A 20,466-nucleotide genomic window follows, 5' to 3' on the forward strand; every position below is an offset into this window, starting at 1 on the left:
CTGAGGAAGAAGCGTGCAGCCTGTAAAGCGGCACTGCGGCATCGCCGTATCACTGCGCTCCGGTCCCCCTTCTCCGGGATCCTGAAGCTCGGGTCTGGAGAGAGGAGGAGGAGATACCCTCTGGTTTTCCTTTGCGGGATTTATTTTGTCAGCTCCAAACCTTCTTGTGCTTTATCTTTTTATAGTGACCGAAGGCCTGCAACTTGTCCGGACGGTCCCTCCTCACTCGCAAGGGTTTGCATTTCTTCGTTTTGCATGACGTGTCTTGGAGCAAAAAAAAAAAAAAAAAAAAAAAGAGAGAGAGAGAGAGAGAGAGAGGCTTGCTTTTGTTGTGTGTCTTTACAGTAGAAAATGAAGCTTGGAGAGCCGGAGCAGGAGGCAGTGCCAGTCCGCTGCTGCTGTTGTGGGCTGGACTGGATTACAGAGCCTGAGATCTGTACTGACAGCACAGGCAGACAAAAAGGGACTGTGAGCGAAGACAAGGGAAAGAGTCTTCTACTGAGCTGGAAAAGCCAGGGCGAGTGCTAGAGTACAGTTTTCCCCCCAATAAGCGATATTTTGGGAGCTATTTGTGCAGTGTGTGTATGTTATTAGATAAGTGCTGGCACGGGGCATCAGGTTAAAGGACTAGGTAGCCTACTGGGGAAAAGGTTTAACACCCTCATTATAGTAAAGGTGGATTTACCTTTTTTTGGGTTCTTAAAAGGCAGAACATCTGCATAGAAGGAATATTTTTGAATGGGTGCTGCATAGAAATGTTGGCATGCTGGCTTGTTGGATGTACCTTTTGTTATGTATCAAGTTGATTATTAGCCATTTTTTTCAAATGGTTATTTTGCATGTTAAAAACACAAGTGAAAGGGTGTAGCAGAGCATTTGGGGACAGCATGCATGCTGCAGAATCCAGATGAGCTTCATTACATGACAACCTGTGTCCAAGGAGACAATGTAAAGTTGATGATGGTGGTTGACTGTGACAGATTGGTTTTGTTTGTCTGCTGGTGCAGAAAAGGTGCTCTGTGTTTGAAATGTCCACCAGCATTTGGATACATGACTGTTCGTTGAAATGCCTTTTTTTTAAAAAAGCCTGCAGTTTTCTTCCACATAGAATACCATGTCTGTGATGTAATGGATGAGAATTGATATTCTGGACACATAGACAAGCCATATGTGTTTTAGGCTACAATACAAGGGACTTTCTGGGCCTAGACTGTAGGCCATGCCTTGAGAATGATCCAGAATAAGACTGTAAGCTGTTGAATGTTGCATCCTGATATCATAAAGCAGCCAGATGTCTTCAGTGTCAGACAGTGAAGGTATGCCCCGATAAGCTCTATAGTTAAGTGCAGGATTTCAAAGGGTCTTGACATTTGTCTTGATTTCTTAACAGTGTGTGTGTGTGTGTCTAAAATTTCAAGGACATCTCCCTGTTAAATTAGACCTGTTTTCGTTCATGAAAGAGAGAAATATTGCTGTTTTTGATGTTTGGAATGTTTGAGTGAGATGTTATGTCCATGGTGTTATTTTGAAAGAAATGAATGGTTGTCATGATGATTTTTGATCATTTAGATTTTTGATGAATGTCTACAAGTCAGAATTGTTTTATTCAAAGAAGCACTTTCAGATCACTACTTTTTAGTTGATAGATGACATACACTATGTGGGCCGCTCAGAATTATTAAGCCTTAACTTTGATATTGAATACAATTTTATGGATATGAATGCCACTGAAATGTACTGTACATTTTTTTTAAAATATAGGTTTGTTACAATAATGCAATTAGCACACACATGATAAAATGGAAAGGATCAATTTTACTGACAGTTCATTATTTGTAAGACATTTGACATAATTAAGGCTTTTTTTGTCAGGCTCAAGAGCAATCTGTAATTATTTTAGCAGGAACAGTGTACTGTATGTTACTGATACATTGTCACACTTTGTGTTTGCATTTGTACAGATAAACACATTCTCAGGATGTTACTTTTTACCTTACATTCATTTAGCTGACTGATAATAAGAGCATTCAACCATGTGGATACAAACCCAAAATTGCAAGAACAAATACATCAACCTCATCACATCTGCTGAACTACTTCAAGTGCTACATTTAGAAACAATAAGTGAGAGAGAAAGAGGTCAAAAACAACAGGTTCATGTTGAGAGGCAAACACCAAGTAGCAAAGGAAAATGTTTGGTACATTATTAAGAAATGTAATAATGTAAAAAGACAGTATAGGTTACAGGCTTGGCAAAAGCTTCAGAGACACTAGTAAAGGAGACCTTACAACACATAATCATCTCATCTCAGGGCTTAATGACCTGGCAGTGTAAGAAAACACAGTATGCATAGTAGATGAGACTGTAGCCACCCTAATAAAACATTCATCTTGCATTATGTAGAATGGAAACAACCTTCTGTATAGTGTACAGCACCTTTTGGGAAATGGCTCATTGACTAAATGCACAGTTGAACTTGCTGAGTGAACAAATGTGCACTCTCTCTCTCTCTCTCCGTCTTTATCTTGCAGGAGGGAGAGTTTGCTGACCTTCGACGAGGAGTTGGTTCCAGGAGAAGAAAGATGTGGCGTCACCTGCTCAATTTACCATGGCGGGACATGTTCACTGAGCAGATATTTGCTTTAACTTGAAAAGCTCTTCCTCTAGCGGAATTGACAGCTTGGTGATAACGTGTTTAATAGATCATTTTACACCTCTGTCACAGGATTTGATGGACTGCCTTTGGGGATCTTTGTTTGGAACCTAGCTTGGTTCAGTGACACGATGCAGTTTTGAGTTTCCCGTAAAAGGCTTTATCTATTGGATATTACATGGTCACCTTGGATCTAATACATAGATAACATTCGCTTGGATATTGCGGAGATTCTCCTCGGGGGGGGGGGTTCACACGAGTGGAGGTCAAGCAGAACCAGCGCTTGGCCCTTGAAGAGTTTGATTCTCTGTAAGAGGAGGGCTTATTTGGATGTTTCCTATGAAGGACATGGATGGGCCTCGCTCTAGTGGCCTCCGCAAGAAGAGGAAGTCAAGGTCAGCAAGGAATCGGGAGAGGAGATCAAGTGGGATAAGGAACAACCATGTTAAGGGCGCCGTCTTTCGCTTCTCCTCTGACTCAGAGCGGGAGGGCGATAGGGAGCCCTCCTCATCCCACCATCGACCCCCGCGGAGAAAGCGAAAGGAGTCTACTTCTGCTGAAGAGGACATCATCGATGGCTTCTCCATCACCGGGTTTGTGACCTTTGAGGCTCTGGAGGTGAGTGTTGAACCACAGGGGTAGCCCCTTTCACTCTCGCTAACTTTGTGTGTGTTTGAGCTTTTTGCGTGAAAATCTCTTAAAGGTGTGTAAAGATGTGTTTGTGATTGTGGGCCTCTATGACTGGGTGTGTTTTGGCTCATGCCTTCATATTTGGCTGTTGTGTGAGCTGGAGTTGAACAGATGTAGCTTTAAATGTAACGCTGCAGCCAGAGATTACTATCTGTGTCACAGAGAGGCTGTTGTTGTGGTGTGTTACTGCTCTGGATTTGTTTTCACAAGAGTTTTCCAGCAAAGCCTTCCACCAGATGAGAGATGTTCTGCTATGGCTGTAGTGGCTGTTGTGCCTTTTGTACGCTTCGGAGTGAAAAAGCAATTTGATCCATGTTACAGCAGTTTATTCAGAGTGGGAGTAATTTATTGTGCGCTGGCTATCCATTTTCCTTGGAATGCAAACCGGGCAAAGGCTGCCTTCCAGTGATGTATTTCTGAATTATGGCTTACATATTAAATATACACACAAACACACACACACACACATAGTGCAACTGCTACATCTTTCTATAATGGTAAGATGAGGGACAAATTACATGAAAGGTTTCTCAGTAACGTATTGGGGCACCCTGAATCTCCAGGATAGCTTCAGTGCTCCTTTGCATAAATTCTTCAAGTTTTTGGAACCATTCATTCCTCATTTTGTATTTGGAATGCTGTCTAACACATCAGTCTGCTAAGGCCATAGCATATGATTAACATAATTTTCCTACTCTTTCCTCACTCTTCCTACTCATCATCACACCATTCAGAGACTGCTTGGCATTCTTATGGAAGAATCTGCATTTGTGCGTTCTCCACTCATTTGTTCAGGTGCTTCTTTTAAATTGTGTCCTGTCGGTGTTGGGCATTATCAATTTTATAGGAAACGTAACTTGTCCACAATTGTTAATTTTGCATCAGTAATTTCAACATAGCTTTTTAGGATTGTGTCTACTCTGATCCTGTTTCAGCAGCATGTGAGTTTATAGTTTGCATCTTCACAAGGTCAGACTCTGGGGTGTTCTGGGACAATAGCCTGAATTGCAGTTGCTACTATATGCAGTGTGATATCAATCTCGTTGGCTGCTGTGACCCATCTCAGCGATGCACAGTATCATTTGTCCTCACTGTCTCCCTTTGTTAATCAGATCAACTCTTTTCAAATCTCAAGAGTTTCTTACTGTCATGTTCTTGTCATTCTTTTTATTACTTTTTTATTATACTCTTTTCTTCAGAATTACAACAGTCATGGGTTCCCTTGCCTGCGCGTCCTTTCTCTTTGTCCTTGTTTCATTTGACCTTCTTTCTGTTGTTCTTCCCATTGATGTCGGTCTGCTAAAGCAGTGCTATTCACAGTTTGAGTGTCTTGTTGGATGGCAATTCAGAAATTAATGCGGGCAAAGTTTAAAGTGAGTAGCGCTGGAGTTTGCAAGGTCAGTGTACATAAAATAACGAAGCTATAAAGATGCCTTGAGTCTTTTTTCATTATTCAACTGTTTACCTTTTTACACTAACTTTTAACCATTACAGTTTAAACATAACCTCTACAGCTTAAATCAGATTGACTGTTTGTGAGAGCCGCACACACAAGCACTGAGGTGTTGTCTGTACTTGGCTCAAATAGTTCTGCCTCTCTCTTTTATATTGGTCTAAGATTACATAATATAGCCTAAATCTAAACCTCATTCCCTGTCAATACACGTACCAATAGTACTAAGAAGTTTACATGAAAAACATACAGTATGTGATCTATCAATTTATAAACATTTAATGAGTTTATGATAATACTGTTGCCTGATTGGAACATATTTACAGTTTTATTTACATAAGTAGAAATTCTTTTGATGTTTTATTAACCAACACAACATTGTTTGTCTTTTATTGCAGTCAACTGGATGAAACACTGACTAATAAATCAACATATATTGCAGTGTCAAATTACATTAATATCAAATCACGGTGATTTAGAAGACACTTTTTACAAAACAGTCTTGTCACAGATTTAGGCAGTGCTAACTGAGTAATACAAATGCAACGAGCTCAAGTCAGAGTAACACTATACCCTGCTTGTGTTTGTGTGTGAGTGCAAGTTCCATCACATTCTCACAGTGTTTTTGTGAGTATGTGACGGAACTCATTAATGCAGTATCGTTTCGCAGGGGAGTGAAGGGAGATGGCAATATTGTATTGCTTTACTTCTTACAGTTGTTGCAGAGTGTTAAACATAGTAGTTTGTTGCACTGTGCCCCAAATGAAATGAAAACTTTAATAACAGATGGTGTGTGGTGATTCATATTTCTGTACACACAATCACTGAAAGTAGGATCTGGACTATGACCATGTCCACAAAGCTCCTTCCGCCATGTTGGTAACCTGCTGTAGTACAGTACTCCTCATGCTGTCTTGAGCTTGCTGCAGACTGTTTGTCCAAATGAATAAAGTCTCTGTCCCCAAAAGTCCGCAGTCTGTTTTGGGGGATGGAAAGCAAACCCTTGTGTGTGGATGCAGATATACGGAATGGGGTGTAGGGATGGAGAAGTTCCGGTATGTTCTGGGAGGCAATGGCATTGAGGGATCTATAGGTGAGGAAGAGGATTTTATAGGTGATGTGGTACTTGACCGAGAGCCAATGAGGGTGAGTAAGTGTTGGGGTGATGTGCTGCCAGGGCCTGGTGTGAGTGAGAACCCTGGCAGCTGAGTTCTGCACATACTGGAGCCTGTCCAGGACTTTGCTGGGGACCCCGAACAGGACACTATTACAGTAGTTCAAGCGGGAGATAATGAAGGCACGTATGAGTGCCTCTGCCACAAAGTTTGAAAGTGAAGGCCGGAGTCTGGAGATGTTCTTGAGGTGGTAGAAGGCAGATTGCATCAGTTTGCACGTTAGCACTGGATTTGACATGTCGTTTCTCTAAAGAATGCAGTATAGATAATGTGTTAATGAAGCGTTAAAACTGGCTTGTCCTGGTTTGACAGAGAGGTGACAGGGACACAATAAAGATGATATGAAACTGTGGGATCCTGAAGGCTGAAGAGTCAGGCCTGTGACTGAAAGGTTAGTGGTTCAACTGTCTGGGTCAGTCTTGGAAATATAGGCCTGGAAAAGGAATGAGATTCTCACACACACACACACACACACACACACACACACACACACACACACACACACACACACACACACACACACAGTCATTATAATTGTTCAGTGGAAGATTTATTTTACTTGGCATCTCTGACTGACTGGTTAAATAAAGTCTAGTTCCCAGAAAAAATCTGTCTTGCCCCCCTGTAATCACAGAGATGACCATTTATTGAAGAGCTTTTTAAACTGATGACACCCATCGTGTCAGATATGTCAGAATAGTTGGCAAGATATTTTTCTTCTTTCTATTCTTCAATTATAGATCAGACTTATGAGAGCTTTTCTTGCATTTGACTTCCTCCATAGCTCAAGTAATTAGATTTCTGTTGATTTAATATATTCAAGTGTCATGTTCATGACCATTATCCTTATATAAGTAATAATAATAATACATTTAATTTGTAATGCACTTTATATTTAAGCAAATCCCAAAGTGCTACATGATAAAACAGGTAAGTGATAAAAAATAAAAGTACATAGAGAGCATGACAAAGAAAAACAGAAAAAATAAGGCAAACGAAAATGGCAAGTAAATTAAGCTTCCTCACTCTTGTATGAATTGTTTGGGTAACTGACATTTCCTTTTGCTGCACTGTTTGACAACCCTCTCTTTGCAATTTTGAGCTGTGTTTACTTCCGTGTTTCTACCACATAATGTGAAAAAACTACGGTATATAGTGGAAATGGAATTATGCACTAGCTTATCACAGCACCAGTGGCTCGTTTTCTGTCTGGGTAAAGTTAAATTCTGATGAGGTCAGACCCCTGGAGGTATATGCTAGTGCTCTCCATCTGTCACCACAGTGTTGGAGCAACACTGCTCCCAGGCCTGCTTTTCATGTGCATGCTGATATCTTAGCTTTGCATTTCTCTTTTGCAGTCTCAGGGCTGGAGCGTCCATGATGAGGCTCTTGAGATACTCAAGTAGCTTTTGGTAGATGTTCTACAACATATTGTTGCCTTGATTGCTTAGCTGCTTGTTGGTGTTGCAGTTTGGGGTGAACTCCCCCATACTGGACTTTTATTAAGAGCAGATGAATAGGAATTTGATGTTTGAATACAATTTGACCACCAGCTGAAGGCAGACAGTGAGAAAGCATGTCACTGCTCACTGGTGTTTCTTGTTTGCTCTCTCTCTGATCAGCATCAGACAGTCTTCAGCCAAGTCTTAAAGGTTCAGTGTGTAATATTTAGGACGATCTATAGACAGAAATGCAATATAATATACATAACTATGTTTCCAGTGGTGTATAAAGAGCTTACATAATGAACCGTTTTGTTCCTATTACCATTATCAGAGTATATTGTTTATATGCTCCGATAATGCTAATAAAACATATCTTTGTAGTAGCTTCCATGGATTCCATATTCCGACTTAAGAGCACATGAACACACCCTAAAGTCTGAAGAACGACTTCACAACTCTGGAAATGGGACCATCTGAGGATTGAATGTGAATGCACTGTGAGCTGCTGGTTGCAGTTCACAACCCTGACCACTAGATGCCACTAAAACTTACACACTGAACCTTTAATATAACAGTGAACAGTTGCTTTCCACTCATGCTGAATACATAAGGTGCTTCTAAAATGTACACTGTGCAAGGTAATGATAGTGTAATTTGAATAAAATCCACCATCTTGACTTGAATCATGACTAAGGAAAGCCTTCTAACTTCATATTGCTTGAACTGTTGACAACATTAGAACTCAATAAGGCTATTCATACTGACTGAATGTGAGTTGAACATTTTAGCACAAGCAAGGCTACATAATAACTCTTTAACAGTGAATAAATGGACTACATTCTTTATGAACATAAGGCTTGTGTTGTCTTCTGGTCAGACATAGTGAAAGTTAGAGAAGTCGAATTATAGCTCTAAGGCATTTCTATAGTCTTATTCTCTGCATGCAAATGTAATTTAGGGATAGCAGATTTAATGTATACAGATTTTTATTAATTATGAGCTTATTAGTGTACGGTAATAATGCAGGGCTAAGACACTACACACTTGCTACAATACCTAATTAACCATTGACCATTTGTTCACTGTTTCCATTTCATGTTTTTTATGTCTCAGAATTTGAGCTCAGCCTGCTCATTTTCCCAAACCTAAACTCTTTCCCTTTAAATTGAGCAAGAAATTATAAAAACTTATTGAGGAGTGTTCATTCATTGCACTGGGATCAAAGCAGCAGCAGTAGCAGTCCTAACGAAGGAGCAGCAACATATCAGCACTTGAAGAAATTGCTAAATTAGTGAGTGCCTTCTCCTCTAAAACCTTTAGCTGTGTTTCACCCATTTCAATTGAAAGGTGTCCCTAACCTCAGCATGCCCCTGTCGACCAGCATTGATTTTAAAGCGTTGCCTTAGTTAACCCACTGCTCTTTTTTTCCCAATAATTAGCAGTCTCTTTATGTTTATATCACATGGGTGATTTTTTCTGAACCTCCATCTCTGCATCTAATACAGGCTTGATCAGACTCCTGTCCAATCACGTTGTGCCTAAAGGCTAGGCTGACTCCTGTTTTTTAACTCGCATAACACTGCATCTTCTTGCACAGCAGGTTAACAGCACTCTATTACATGATTGACTGCCTGTGATAATACGATGAGCAGCACAAAAGCAGCACTGTGTAAATGAGTACATTTGCAGGGTCTGTTCTACTCTGACTTTGCATTTAAAGGTCTGGAAAGACTTCTTAATTCACAATGTCCCACAGAGCTCCTGCAGGTTTTGTTGTTCCTCTAAATAAGTTTCCTCCCTAACTTAATTTGTTACACACCATAAAAACAGAAGAGAGTCGATTCACCTAATGCACAAACAGTGTATAGAAAGACACTGGGCAAATAACTGCATAACACCTCCCAGCGAGACTGGGAGTGTAGCCTAGTATTGGGATAGATGTGAGAGCTGACACAAGCACTTTAGGGCCTGCAGTGTAGAATGAGTCTTTTCATTACTTAGTAAAGAAGTAAAGAAAATTGTAAAATGTAATTGCCACTTGATTGATCAGACATTTTTGATTTGTGCAAAAACTCAAGTGTGTCTATAGTAGGATTATTCAGTTCCAGGAAATGAAATGGGTAAATGTTATTTGACATTTTAAGGTCAGTCTGGGAATTTACCTGTTTTTATATTCACTGTCATTTAGTTCCAGTATAGTCATTAAGTTCTCTATATGTCAAGATCTTATCAACCTTTCTCACAACAAACAGCCAGATTAAATTGGGTATGGTTTCCCAGAGAAGGATTGCTAATGATGCTGCTAAAAACATTATTTTGGGCATTCAAGACACAAGAATGTTGTGATTAGCCTTCTCGATTCATCTGTTGTTATTTTGTGTTTCATTAGCTTTGTTTAAGCAAGCTATATACAGTAAGGCAAATTCCTTTGTTTTTGTTGTTCACTAAAGACATTTGGGTTTAAGATCAAAGTACACCAGTAGTTTCTTTCTTTTCCAGGACATTCCAAATTGTTGTGCTTGCTATGTCCAATGTTTGTCCAATGGCTCTGGTTGATTTCCCTTCTTTTCTCAGCTTGACAATGGCTTGCTTTTCTCCCATAGGCAGCTCTCTGGTCTTCATGTTGGTTTGTCCTCTTTAACAGGAAATGCAGTCTTTATAGGTTTGAACCAAGGATGAAAACTTAGACTAGTCATGCAGAGCTATTTAATGTTTGGACAATCAACCTAAAAGGCAACACCTGGGCAACAAGAAACATCTGTCAGTCACATGTTCCAATAGTTTTGCTCACTTGAAAAAGGGTGGGATGTCCTGAGTTGTTTAACACATCTAGATGTGAATACCAGGAAATGAGATCTGAAATTCTGAACTCTTGTTTCATACTCATCTTTTGATCTTAAACCCAAAAGTCTTCAGTGAACAACAAAAACAAAGGAATATACCTTAACGTTCCAATGGAGGGGGGATATATATATATATATATATATTACTAAAATTACAACTGTAAGTTTCCCCTGGAAAAACATAACAAGCCTATCTAGGGATAAAAATACCAAAAATGTGTGCAAAACTGTTTTGGCTCCTGTAATGCATATTGCATCAGGTTGCACACTAGCACTGGATTTGACATGTCATGCCTAACTGCACCAAACAGCAGCCTACAAGCTGCTGACCACCAGAGAGTGAGGAGATAGTCAATCGATTACAAGAGCTTTATGCCTTTCACTGCAGGCTTTACATCACACTGACAAAAAACCCATAACAGGGATATGTATAAAGCATGGGTCTGCTGGAGGAGAAATGTTTTCATAAGAGCTGTGGAAATCCTCCGCTTCTGCTTTTCCTGCCGTTTACATTTCATTTCAGTACTACTGATGCACCACCAGGAGCTTGTTGGTTCCAATTAAGTGCCAATTTCTATTTATGACTTCTGATTTGCCTGTCAGTTATTTAATTTTAGGCACCAACTTCACACCCATCTGTCACACCCACACTGGCCTTGGAGATGTGACACATAGTGGCATAGCGGAGCATCATAGCTCATGGATTAAGTTGTGTCGTGTGTGGGGGTGGGGGGTATGGAGTGCGGAGTTCATCAAAATGATAATGGGTTCATTGGTAAGTTGTCAGACCTTCAAATATCAAATAATGACTAGCTAATTAATGGCTATTGACATTTGAAGTGGAGCAGGAGTTAAAGGACAGGTGTCTGGCCTTAGCTGAGAGGATCAACTGTGGTAATTATGTCAACAAAGGCTATTCCTCTCATATGGCCAAACGAAGATGATGAATTGCAGTTTAACAGTCTGGTATTATGCTCGTATGCTGTCCGTGGGATGATGCTGTCGGCTTGCCAGCATTTCAAAAACAATTGATTTTCTTTGGCACAACCCTCAGAAGTCTGCCTGGAGGAGGACTTGTAAGTGCAGGCACAGAAGAACACATTGATTGGTACTTCATTGTAAGAAAGAGGCTAATGTGAAATCAAATATATTGACAGCTTGTTTCCAAAAGACCAGGAAAAAAAAAAACATTTTCAAACAATTAAAGACACATAAATATCAAGCCAGGTTTTCTTAAAGCTTTGTTGCTGAGAAAAATGCAGTTTGATGAACAAGGACACCTTTGGAGAGAGGTTTTTTTTTTCTCCTTGTGCCAAGCTGTCATGACAGATGTTTCTGTCAAGTGAATAATACCACTTTTGCAGCCTTTTAATTCATTTCCCACCTTCCACACATGTATTTATTCCAGTCTCTTGGCAGTAATGGCAGATATTCATTTAGCTGCAATTTGGAGGTGTCAGGGAGTGATGTATGGTATGCTTTAATATGCCGTGACTGCCCAGTGAGTGACATATTAATGAAATAAGATGTCTCATCCGGATGTTAAAAAACCTTCCAGATTAGATATTGTCTGTTATTTTCCGGATGGATTCTAACATCTCTAACATGTGTGCACTAACATTTAGATACTCATCAAATTCAGTAATTATTCTTCTCTGAGTTTGCAGTCATTTTGGGGCATGAACTAAGCCAGGGCCTTGTTTAAAGCCTCATAGATCTCCTACCAATGTACATTCAGTATCTTTGCAGCCTAATCCTCCACTCAGCTAGCCTATCGTGGAGCTCCATGGCTGGTGCTGATGGTGGATATTCTTGCCACAGAGGCAGATTAATTTGTAAAACCTACTTTGTCTGTATTGCAGGGCCATGTAACATGCTTTAGAACATATATCTGATCTTTCCCAGTAGATTGGTACTTTGACAGCATTTCCATCTGTCACTAACATGTCCCATAAGCCATAAAATCCAGGTGTAAACCCAACCAAGATGCGTTTAAGATCTGATCACCTAAAGTAGGAGGCATTTACAGATACATTAAGGCACATTATAGCAGTAGAGAAAACAGAAATGACCATTTGCATTAAGCGTTTGATCTGAAGAAGTGTGAAGGAAAGAAGCAGTCTGATTTTATCATATTGTATACAGAGCTGTTTTTAAAATGTTCATGTTTAAATGTAACCCAGGTACATCATCCAGACAACTTACATTATTTAATGCAAAGTGCACAGGCTTTGATTGACGTCATGATGCGCAGTTCAGCTCAAAAGTACTGGAGTCATGAGCCCAACACTGACACCCTCATCTCACTCGTTAAGGGAGAAACTGACACAAGTGCATTCGTATGAACTCAGGCAAAACAAATAGCTCGGCAGCAGGGGGAATGTGCAACATGCAGCATCTGTGTTTGGAGCTGACTTACAGGCAAAGGGAATGGGACTGTGGGGTGTTGCAGCAATGTGGAGGGATGATCAGTCTTTACACACTCCTCCAAACTGTAAGAACACATTTTACAGTGATATTCTCAGTTATTTTAGCCATACATTTGGACTGTGAATGTGCTGAGAATCTTCAATGTATGTGTTTTTACAATGCAGAATTTAGGAGTTCATGTCCAAAGAGGATCCTATTTTTGTTTTAAATTATAAAAGGTCCACCTCTAAGCTTAGTTTCTGTCGAGTTTTTGTATTGCCTAAATTTAGCTGCATGATAGCTGGAATAAACAGTGTTTTGTGTTGTGCAATAGACATTTTCTCAGAGGTCAGAAGAGAGGAATATATGTGTTTACAGGCAGCGTTTGCAAAGACTGAGTGCTGTTGTTGTAGAGATTTGTGAATGACAACCAATACCAACGAGCGCACAAGTCTTCCATCAGCTTATGTCTACATTAACGGCTAATCTTTGGCTAATGGCATACCCAGAGTGGCTGAAGAACATTGGATTAATGGTTCCACCTCTTTGATACCTAAGTCTCCCTGACACTTTTTAATGTAGCACACAGCTCTGAAACTACATCACTGCGTATCCTTATCCTTAAGTATTAGCACAGAGGCAAATCACATCCTTATCCTAATATAACTGACTTGCCTCAGTTAAGAAAAATACATTTCCCTGCCACCAGCTCGCAGGCCATTTTCTTTTCCATTTCATCTTTGTTTTTATTCTGGCAGGTTCCTGTGACAGATGTGAGGGAGGAAAAGATAAATGTTTGCGGAGGCTGATTGTAAAATGCCATCTCTGAAGTAGAGCCGTGGCTAGAGTCACACTCTCTCTTTTTTGTATAATGGCCCCCATGATGATGCATTTGGACAGATTTTTTTTTCTACTTGAGAGGAGACCCTTTTCATGCTTAACTGCACGGTGCATTCTAATAGTGGTGCAGTTAGGAGTATGTTGGTGTGTGTGTATGTGTCTTTGCACCACGGGGCCTTTGGACTTACGGACACAACTCTGTTGAGATCTCTACCTGCAGTTTTGGACCTTTGATCCCCCGCCACCACTTCTCTGATCCTTCTTTCAAACCGAGCCAACCCACCACTGTTTCTTTTTCCATCTGCTTCCATTCCTGCACTCTCAGATAAGCTATGCTCAATAACTGCACTGCTTCAGTTCTTTTTTTAACAAGAATTGTTTACACTAGCCTGTATGCCAAAGTATAATCCATAATCACATGCTTTTTGCAATATTTAGAAAACTGGCATATATCATATCAGCTAATACCAAACAATTTGCTATAATCAAAGCACCTTGTTTATCTCGAGGCTTGGCTAAGTAGCGCAGGATGCAGTTACATCTTTTCCAGGTCAAATTATATTGAAATACTAATTAAAGGCTCTGTGGCTGTGTCTCAGTATGATGTCATCCCCTTACCCTAGCCTCTGGAACTAACTGCTCTAGATGCTCAGTAGGAGGATTTATTTGGACTGAAACTTCTTTAGATGTGAGTCGCTCAGGTCCATTAGATACAGTATTTCGTTATCCATGTTATGCTCTCACTCAGCATCTTCTGTTAAAATGGTTTTAGGCCATCCACTTTATGTGTGATCACTCTTCAAGCAGATGAAAACATTTGTCTATGGAAGTGGCATTTGATATTTTACCCACTGGGAGTCTAAGCATATAGTCCAACTAATACATGTTTAGTATGGTCTTATAGTTTTAGCTTTCACATCTTCTAAATCAATGGTACTTACTGCCTGTAAAATGCATTTTCAATGATAGAGCATGGAGGTACTGTTTACATGGCTGGAATATTAAGCACGAAAGCCTGGGCTTAGGAGGAAGAAACTGGGATGACAGTAATACTGTATTTGAAAGGCATGAATCCTGTGACAAATGCTGTTCCTGGAAATTCTTGACCAGGTTTGGTGGAATAGTAAAGAGAGAGATGCAAGGGCATGTCTGTCTCGAGCTGTGTGCTGCTGTGTGTTTATGTTGGGTATGTGTGAGTGTGAACATGCTTGTAGCTAATGGTTTAGGTCTGTCTGCGTATGGGATAGTTGCTATTTATGTCATTATTAAGGATGAATCCATAAATCCTATAGGAACTATGCCATGGTGAATAATGTATGAACAATTTTTATTTTATTACCCTGGTTATTCCCTTCAATGATGCTTAGAGCAGAAGCAAAGTGTGTGTTTCTTTTAATATATTTGAGAATGATTAGATTCAACCTCCAGCAGCATTAAAGCAAAGCTTCTTTTATATTGCAAAACATTTACAATTTTCAAATGAACGGCGTGTGAGCTAATGACGACACACAGGTCTCATAAATATAAAGCTGTATGTAAAGTCTTTAAACAACAAAATGTGCAAATTCTCCTTCTCCTTATGTAAACTTTGCATATGTCAGTACAGGATTAACAGATAATGTGCAGACTCTTTCCCAGGGTCTCTGATCCATCTACCTGACGGGTGGTTGAGTACACATTTCACCTCTGTGCCTTAAGCAGAGCTTGCTGATGTTAATCTATTAATGCTTTAGCCCACAGTAGGTTAAATAGGCACCACTTGTCAGCACTGGCATCAAAGTCACATAAAAACTGGAGTTAGGAGGTGATTTGTTTGACTTAGAGATGTCAGCAATGATTAATCAATTATTTATTAATTTAAAATATATTAAACAACAAGTAGAAGGCGAGCTCTACTACAGTGCTAATGTTCAGGCCAAGTGGCACTGTCCTGCATCATCAAAAGAGAACTCAAGAACTTTTTAACCGGCATTCCTACCTTTTTGGTTATAAATCTAATTTACTTGACCCTGTTGTTTTCATCAACTGGCATAGGGTTAATTACAGTGCCAACAGCCAATCATTGAGCATGTGCTTATTATCCTAATGTTTGAATTCACTCAATTTTAAATAAAGGCCTTATTTTGTTATAATTAAAATTATAATATATATTAAATACCTTGTTTACTTTGCGTGTGGGTTACTCCAGTACTTTACTAATGATGTTATTATGGCAAAAACAATCAACCAACCAAAAATAAAATAATCAATCAATCAGTGAATTTTCTGGAAATTGACATGCTTATTTTGACTTGGGAGTTTGGATTGCAGGACTAATTGCGGATAATTGTGATACAATCAGTGTCAAGGGAAAAAATGTGCGTGAGTCCAGTGTACATGCCTATGGATGTACAAATTCGTATTACTGTGTGCGCGTGTGTGTGAGAGAGAGAATATGAGAAAAAGAGACTGTGTTAGAAAGATATAAGAAAATGCACATCAGGGTGTGTGAGGGAGAAAAATATCAGGCAGTTGTTTGCGTTGGTGCGTAAGTGTGTGCAGCGGGGACGGCTGCGCTCCAGAAAGCCAGGTGGATCTGGAACTGTCTTCCCCAAATGAATACATCGACTTGTATTGTTATCATTAAGTGCTGGTGGGCTCATGTGCCTTCTGCTGTAGGGAACACAAAGCCGGATCCCACAACATCACATCCACTGCGTTTTTTTCCCTTAAGATGTGCTAAGTGTTTGCCCAAGGAAGATTTTACTTATGTTTTCATTATAACATCTACAGAGTTGTTTATTGGTGTAATCCCCCACAAAAAAACACACACAGATTTGCATTCTGTACATTTGTTTGTCTACAAGTTGTCACCTGGTGTCAGCTTTGTTTACATATTAGTTTCTCCCACTCTATGTGTAGTTTGTGTAGCTAGTATGTGGTATGGTTGGCTTACTCACTTTATTGACAGTATTTTGTGACAACATCTTTTAGTGCTCTGATATTTTTCCAAGCAAACCACAGTCACTGCAGCTGGATATGTAATAGATATCAGATCCAGTGTGGTGTGGGATTTTTCATACCAATGATATACTCACTAAAGCAACTGTATAAGCTTGATCTGGCTGTAGCTTGAATTACTATTATTGATGATGAGAGTATATGCAGCCAGATGACATGAGCAAAACATTTGTTTTTTTTTGTTTGATCATAAGAAATTAATTTTATAGGGTCACCTTAATGAGCCTGTTGTGCCGACATCACATAACAATCATTTTGTGATATTTACTATTTTGTAATCTTTTCCAATGATCACAAAATCAACTCCATCCATCCATCCATTGTCAAACGCTTATCCTGCGTACAGGGTCGCGGGGGCGCTGGAGCCAATCCCAGCTGACATCGGGCGAAAGGCGGGTTACACCCTGGACAGGTCGCCAGTCCATCACAGGGCCACACAGAGACAAACAACCACTCACACTCACATCCACACCTCAGGACAATTTTTGGATACACCAATTAACATAGTCTGCATGTCTTTGGATGGTGGGAGGAAGCCGGAGCACAGGGAGAGAACCCACGCAGACACGGGGAGAATATGCAAACCCCACACAGAAAGGCAACCGGGTTGCCTCCACAACCTTCTTGCTGTGAGGCAACAGTGCTAACCACTGCACCACCGGGCCGCCCCAAAATCAACTGAAAATAACATATTTTATTCTCACGATGAATGAAGGAAAGGACAGCTTGTGATATTGGGATGATTAAGTAACGCTGAACATGTGAATGGCACATAAAACATGAGAAATAATGACACATAAAACCTAGCCTAAAAATCAAGCTTTTCATATGAGAAGCAAAACCAACATATATTTTTGCTATAGAATCACATTTTATTTCTTAAGACACTTGGACGCTTAATCCGAACCACAACAGTGGAAGAGTCCTGGATGAATTACATTTTGGGATGGCTTGGAATTACGGTAGCATGATTTGTTGTGAGCGGTGTGCTACTGGCAAAATGGAAATGTTTATGCTCAACTAGATAAGCTTGGGCTAATTAGCAAACATGAAAAAGGAGCCAGCCAATTAAATGATATTTCCTAGACTGTGAGAAGATTTGAAAGCATCATATTTAACTTCAGTTGATTTTTAGGTGAAACTCAGTGTATTTATAACAGGAAGTTTCCCATGTCCGTCTCCTGCTCTACTGCTTAGACACACTGCTAAGTCCTGCCTGAGCCTCCTGACACTTCTCATTACAGCCGAGGCAGGTCAGGGTATCAGACCTATTGATGGACTGCCTGCATGACCCTTTGGGACTTTGGTGTATTGCTCACCTGAACCTGCATGCACTTCGATCTATATGGCTTCAGTCCTTTGGTGGTGTGTTTTCATTAAACATCTGCTGGAGTTTTGTAAACGGGAGGTTTACACTGAGACAAAAGGTGCGCTTATATAAATGCCAGCATGGTCTTTGTTGATTTAGCACATCCCAGGGTGTGCATGAAGAATTTACACACACACGCACACACACATGCTGGCACACATTAACAAATACAGACACACATACACTCTAGCAAGGCAGGGTTTTAGGATGGATTTAGCTTTGCCAGCTAATAGCAGGGTATCAGTTGTACTGTACAAGCTGTGAGTGGAAGCAGCCCGTAGGCTATCCGCACAGGCCTTATCACTCAGCAAGCAGACCCCATGATAAGGTATTAGGTTTTTCACAATAGTCTGCTGTGTTTTCTCCTGTTTGTACAGTTTCCCTGTAGTGCATGCTATAACAACCCACGGCTGCCAATTACACAGGCTGGGTGTGTTAGCAGGCCTGAAGCCTCTTTCATCATATCCATCGGGTTTGAAATGCTGGTGGTGATTCAGTAGTTGGAATGACAGTGAGTGATTTCCAGAAGCAAAGCTGGATGTCTAGGCCTACGCTGTTTCATTTACAGGATTTTCTCCCTCTGTGAATTCAAGATTTTCACCCTCTGTGAATTTAAGAGCACAGTTATCCTGCGCCCTCCTCATTTATCTGCTCTGCAGGATCATTCTTGGTTGAACTCTCTGATCCTCTCCGCATATCAGAAGGCAGTTGTCTTCTCTGTCATATCGATCTTTCATTCAGACGTGTGAGGAGGACTTTGCCAGTATCTTGAGAGAAATCTCAAGAAATGCTGAAAATAGTAATTCATTTTGTACTGGTATTAGTGGATTTATCCTCAGAGTATTTTTTTTTACTCTATATTATAAGGTATGGAAACACTGGACAGTCAAAATATTTCAGTCAGTTGAGTTTAAGGTTCAGTGTGTAATATTTCTGAGGATCTATTGACAGAAATGCAATATAAGATCCATAACTATGTTTCCAGTGGTGTGTAAAGACTTAACATAATAAACCTTTATGTTTTTATTACATTAGAATGAGCAATTTATATCTACAGAACCGTGGGTCCCCCCTTCCATGGACCTTGCCACGTAGCATCATCATGTTTCTACAGTAGCTGAAAACGGACAAACAGCGCTACAGAGTGTGTTTCGTCACTACGTTCTTCTTGTTCTACTTATGGTAGAATTCAGGCAGTGCAGACACTCATCACTACGTTGAATATGTATGTTAGAAGAAGAAGAAGTAGTAATATTATACAGCAGGGGTCTGCAAATAATTTTTGCATTGGAGCAATATTTTCAACATTAGATGGTAGAAGAGAGTATAAGCCATAATATTGTTTTTTGGTTTGCTCAGTTGGTACGGTGTGGGCCTTGCAACCTAAGGGTTGAGAGTTTGATCCCACCTTCCAACAACTTTTTTTTTCTCTCTTCGAATGTTTCTCAGATCATGGCATGTGCTGCACTGTTTTTGTTTTGGTGTTTGATCCGCATCCATCAACCTTTGGATGCTTTTACCTTTCCCCAGTGTCTCCAGGCAGAGGACATTTAGGGGAATCACATTTTCTGACGGCTCTTTCAGAGGTGTGTCAAGCAGGCTACAGACTCTTAATGTCTAGCAGAATTTTTCAAAGTAAAAGCTCAGTTCAACTCCAAATACAGCATTAGAGTTAACAAGCTTCTCATGCTTTTATTTTGTGGGCAAAAAAAGAGGAAGTGATTATGTGAGTATCCAACGAAGGTTAAAATCAAGGGCAACTGGACTTGGTTGAAGATACTGGAAGACGTTTCGTCCCTCATCCAAAGGACTTCTTCAGTTCTGACTGACTGGCAGGGAAACTCAGCTATTTAACCTCAGTGGGGTCGTTATCCCGGGACATCGTTACCGCTGGTTCGTTAGTGTTCCTTGTTGCTGTGACGACAGTCGTTACAGTCGTTAAGACTACCTGTGGCCAAGACTGAACGACCATCGTTGGTATCTTCACCTGAGGACAATAGGTTACGTTTGTTGAGTTTCCTGGGAAGTGATGAAAGGACAGGATTGTAAGTGGGGGATAAGTGGTGGCGTAGACCCCCTCCTCTGTTCAATGACGGCTTCTCAACCCTGGTGTAGATGGCTTCCTTGACACCTCTTTGAAACCATCCATCTTCTCTGTCTAAAATGTGCACCTGGTGGTCCTCAAACGAGTGTCCTCTGTCCTTCAGATGTAAGTAGACTGCAGAGTCTTGACCTGAGGAGTTGGCCCTTCTGTGTTGAGCCATGCGTTTGTGTAGTGGTTGTTTAGTCTCCCCAATATACAGGTCTGTGCATTCCTCACTGCATTGGACCGCATAGACTAGATTGCTTTTCTTGTGTTTAGGTGTGCGGTCTTTGGGGTGGACCAGCATCTGTCTTAGTGTGTTCTTGGGTTTAAAAAACACAGGGATGTTGTGTTTGTTGAAAACCCTCCTGAGTTTCTCTGATACTCCAGACACGTATGGAATCACAATGTTGTTGCGTTTGACCTTCTTTTCCTCCTCCCCTGTAGTTTTGTTCTTCTTGGATCTTGTGGCTGTTTTCACAAAGGTCCATTTAGGGTATCCACA

The 20,466-nt window shown here is 40.4% G+C and overlaps 1 protein-coding gene across 1 annotated transcript in view; it reads left to right on the forward strand.

Annotated features, from left to right (window-relative positions):
* Nucleotides 1–284: 284 nt before the first annotated feature.
* LOC123963784 (autism susceptibility gene 2 protein homolog) overlaps nucleotides 285–20,466 on the forward strand; it is a 215,591-nt gene continuing 195,409 nt past the window's right edge. Inside the window, exons 1-2 of the mRNA XM_046040828.1 lie at nucleotides 285–1,316; nucleotides 2,533–3,272. Of these exons, the coding sequence (XP_045896784.1) occupies nucleotides 2,985–3,272 (288 nt within the window). The 5' untranslated portion in view covers nucleotides 285–1,316; nucleotides 2,533–2,984. The remainder of the gene's footprint in view (nucleotides 1,317–2,532; nucleotides 3,273–20,466) is intronic.

This window comes from Micropterus dolomieu, linkage group LG23 (genome assembly GCF_021292245.1).
Source record: "Micropterus dolomieu isolate WLL.071019.BEF.003 ecotype Adirondacks linkage group LG23, ASM2129224v1, whole genome shotgun sequence".
In the NCBI taxonomy this organism is placed as follows: domain Eukaryota; kingdom Metazoa; phylum Chordata; class Actinopteri; order Centrarchiformes; family Centrarchidae; genus Micropterus; species Micropterus dolomieu.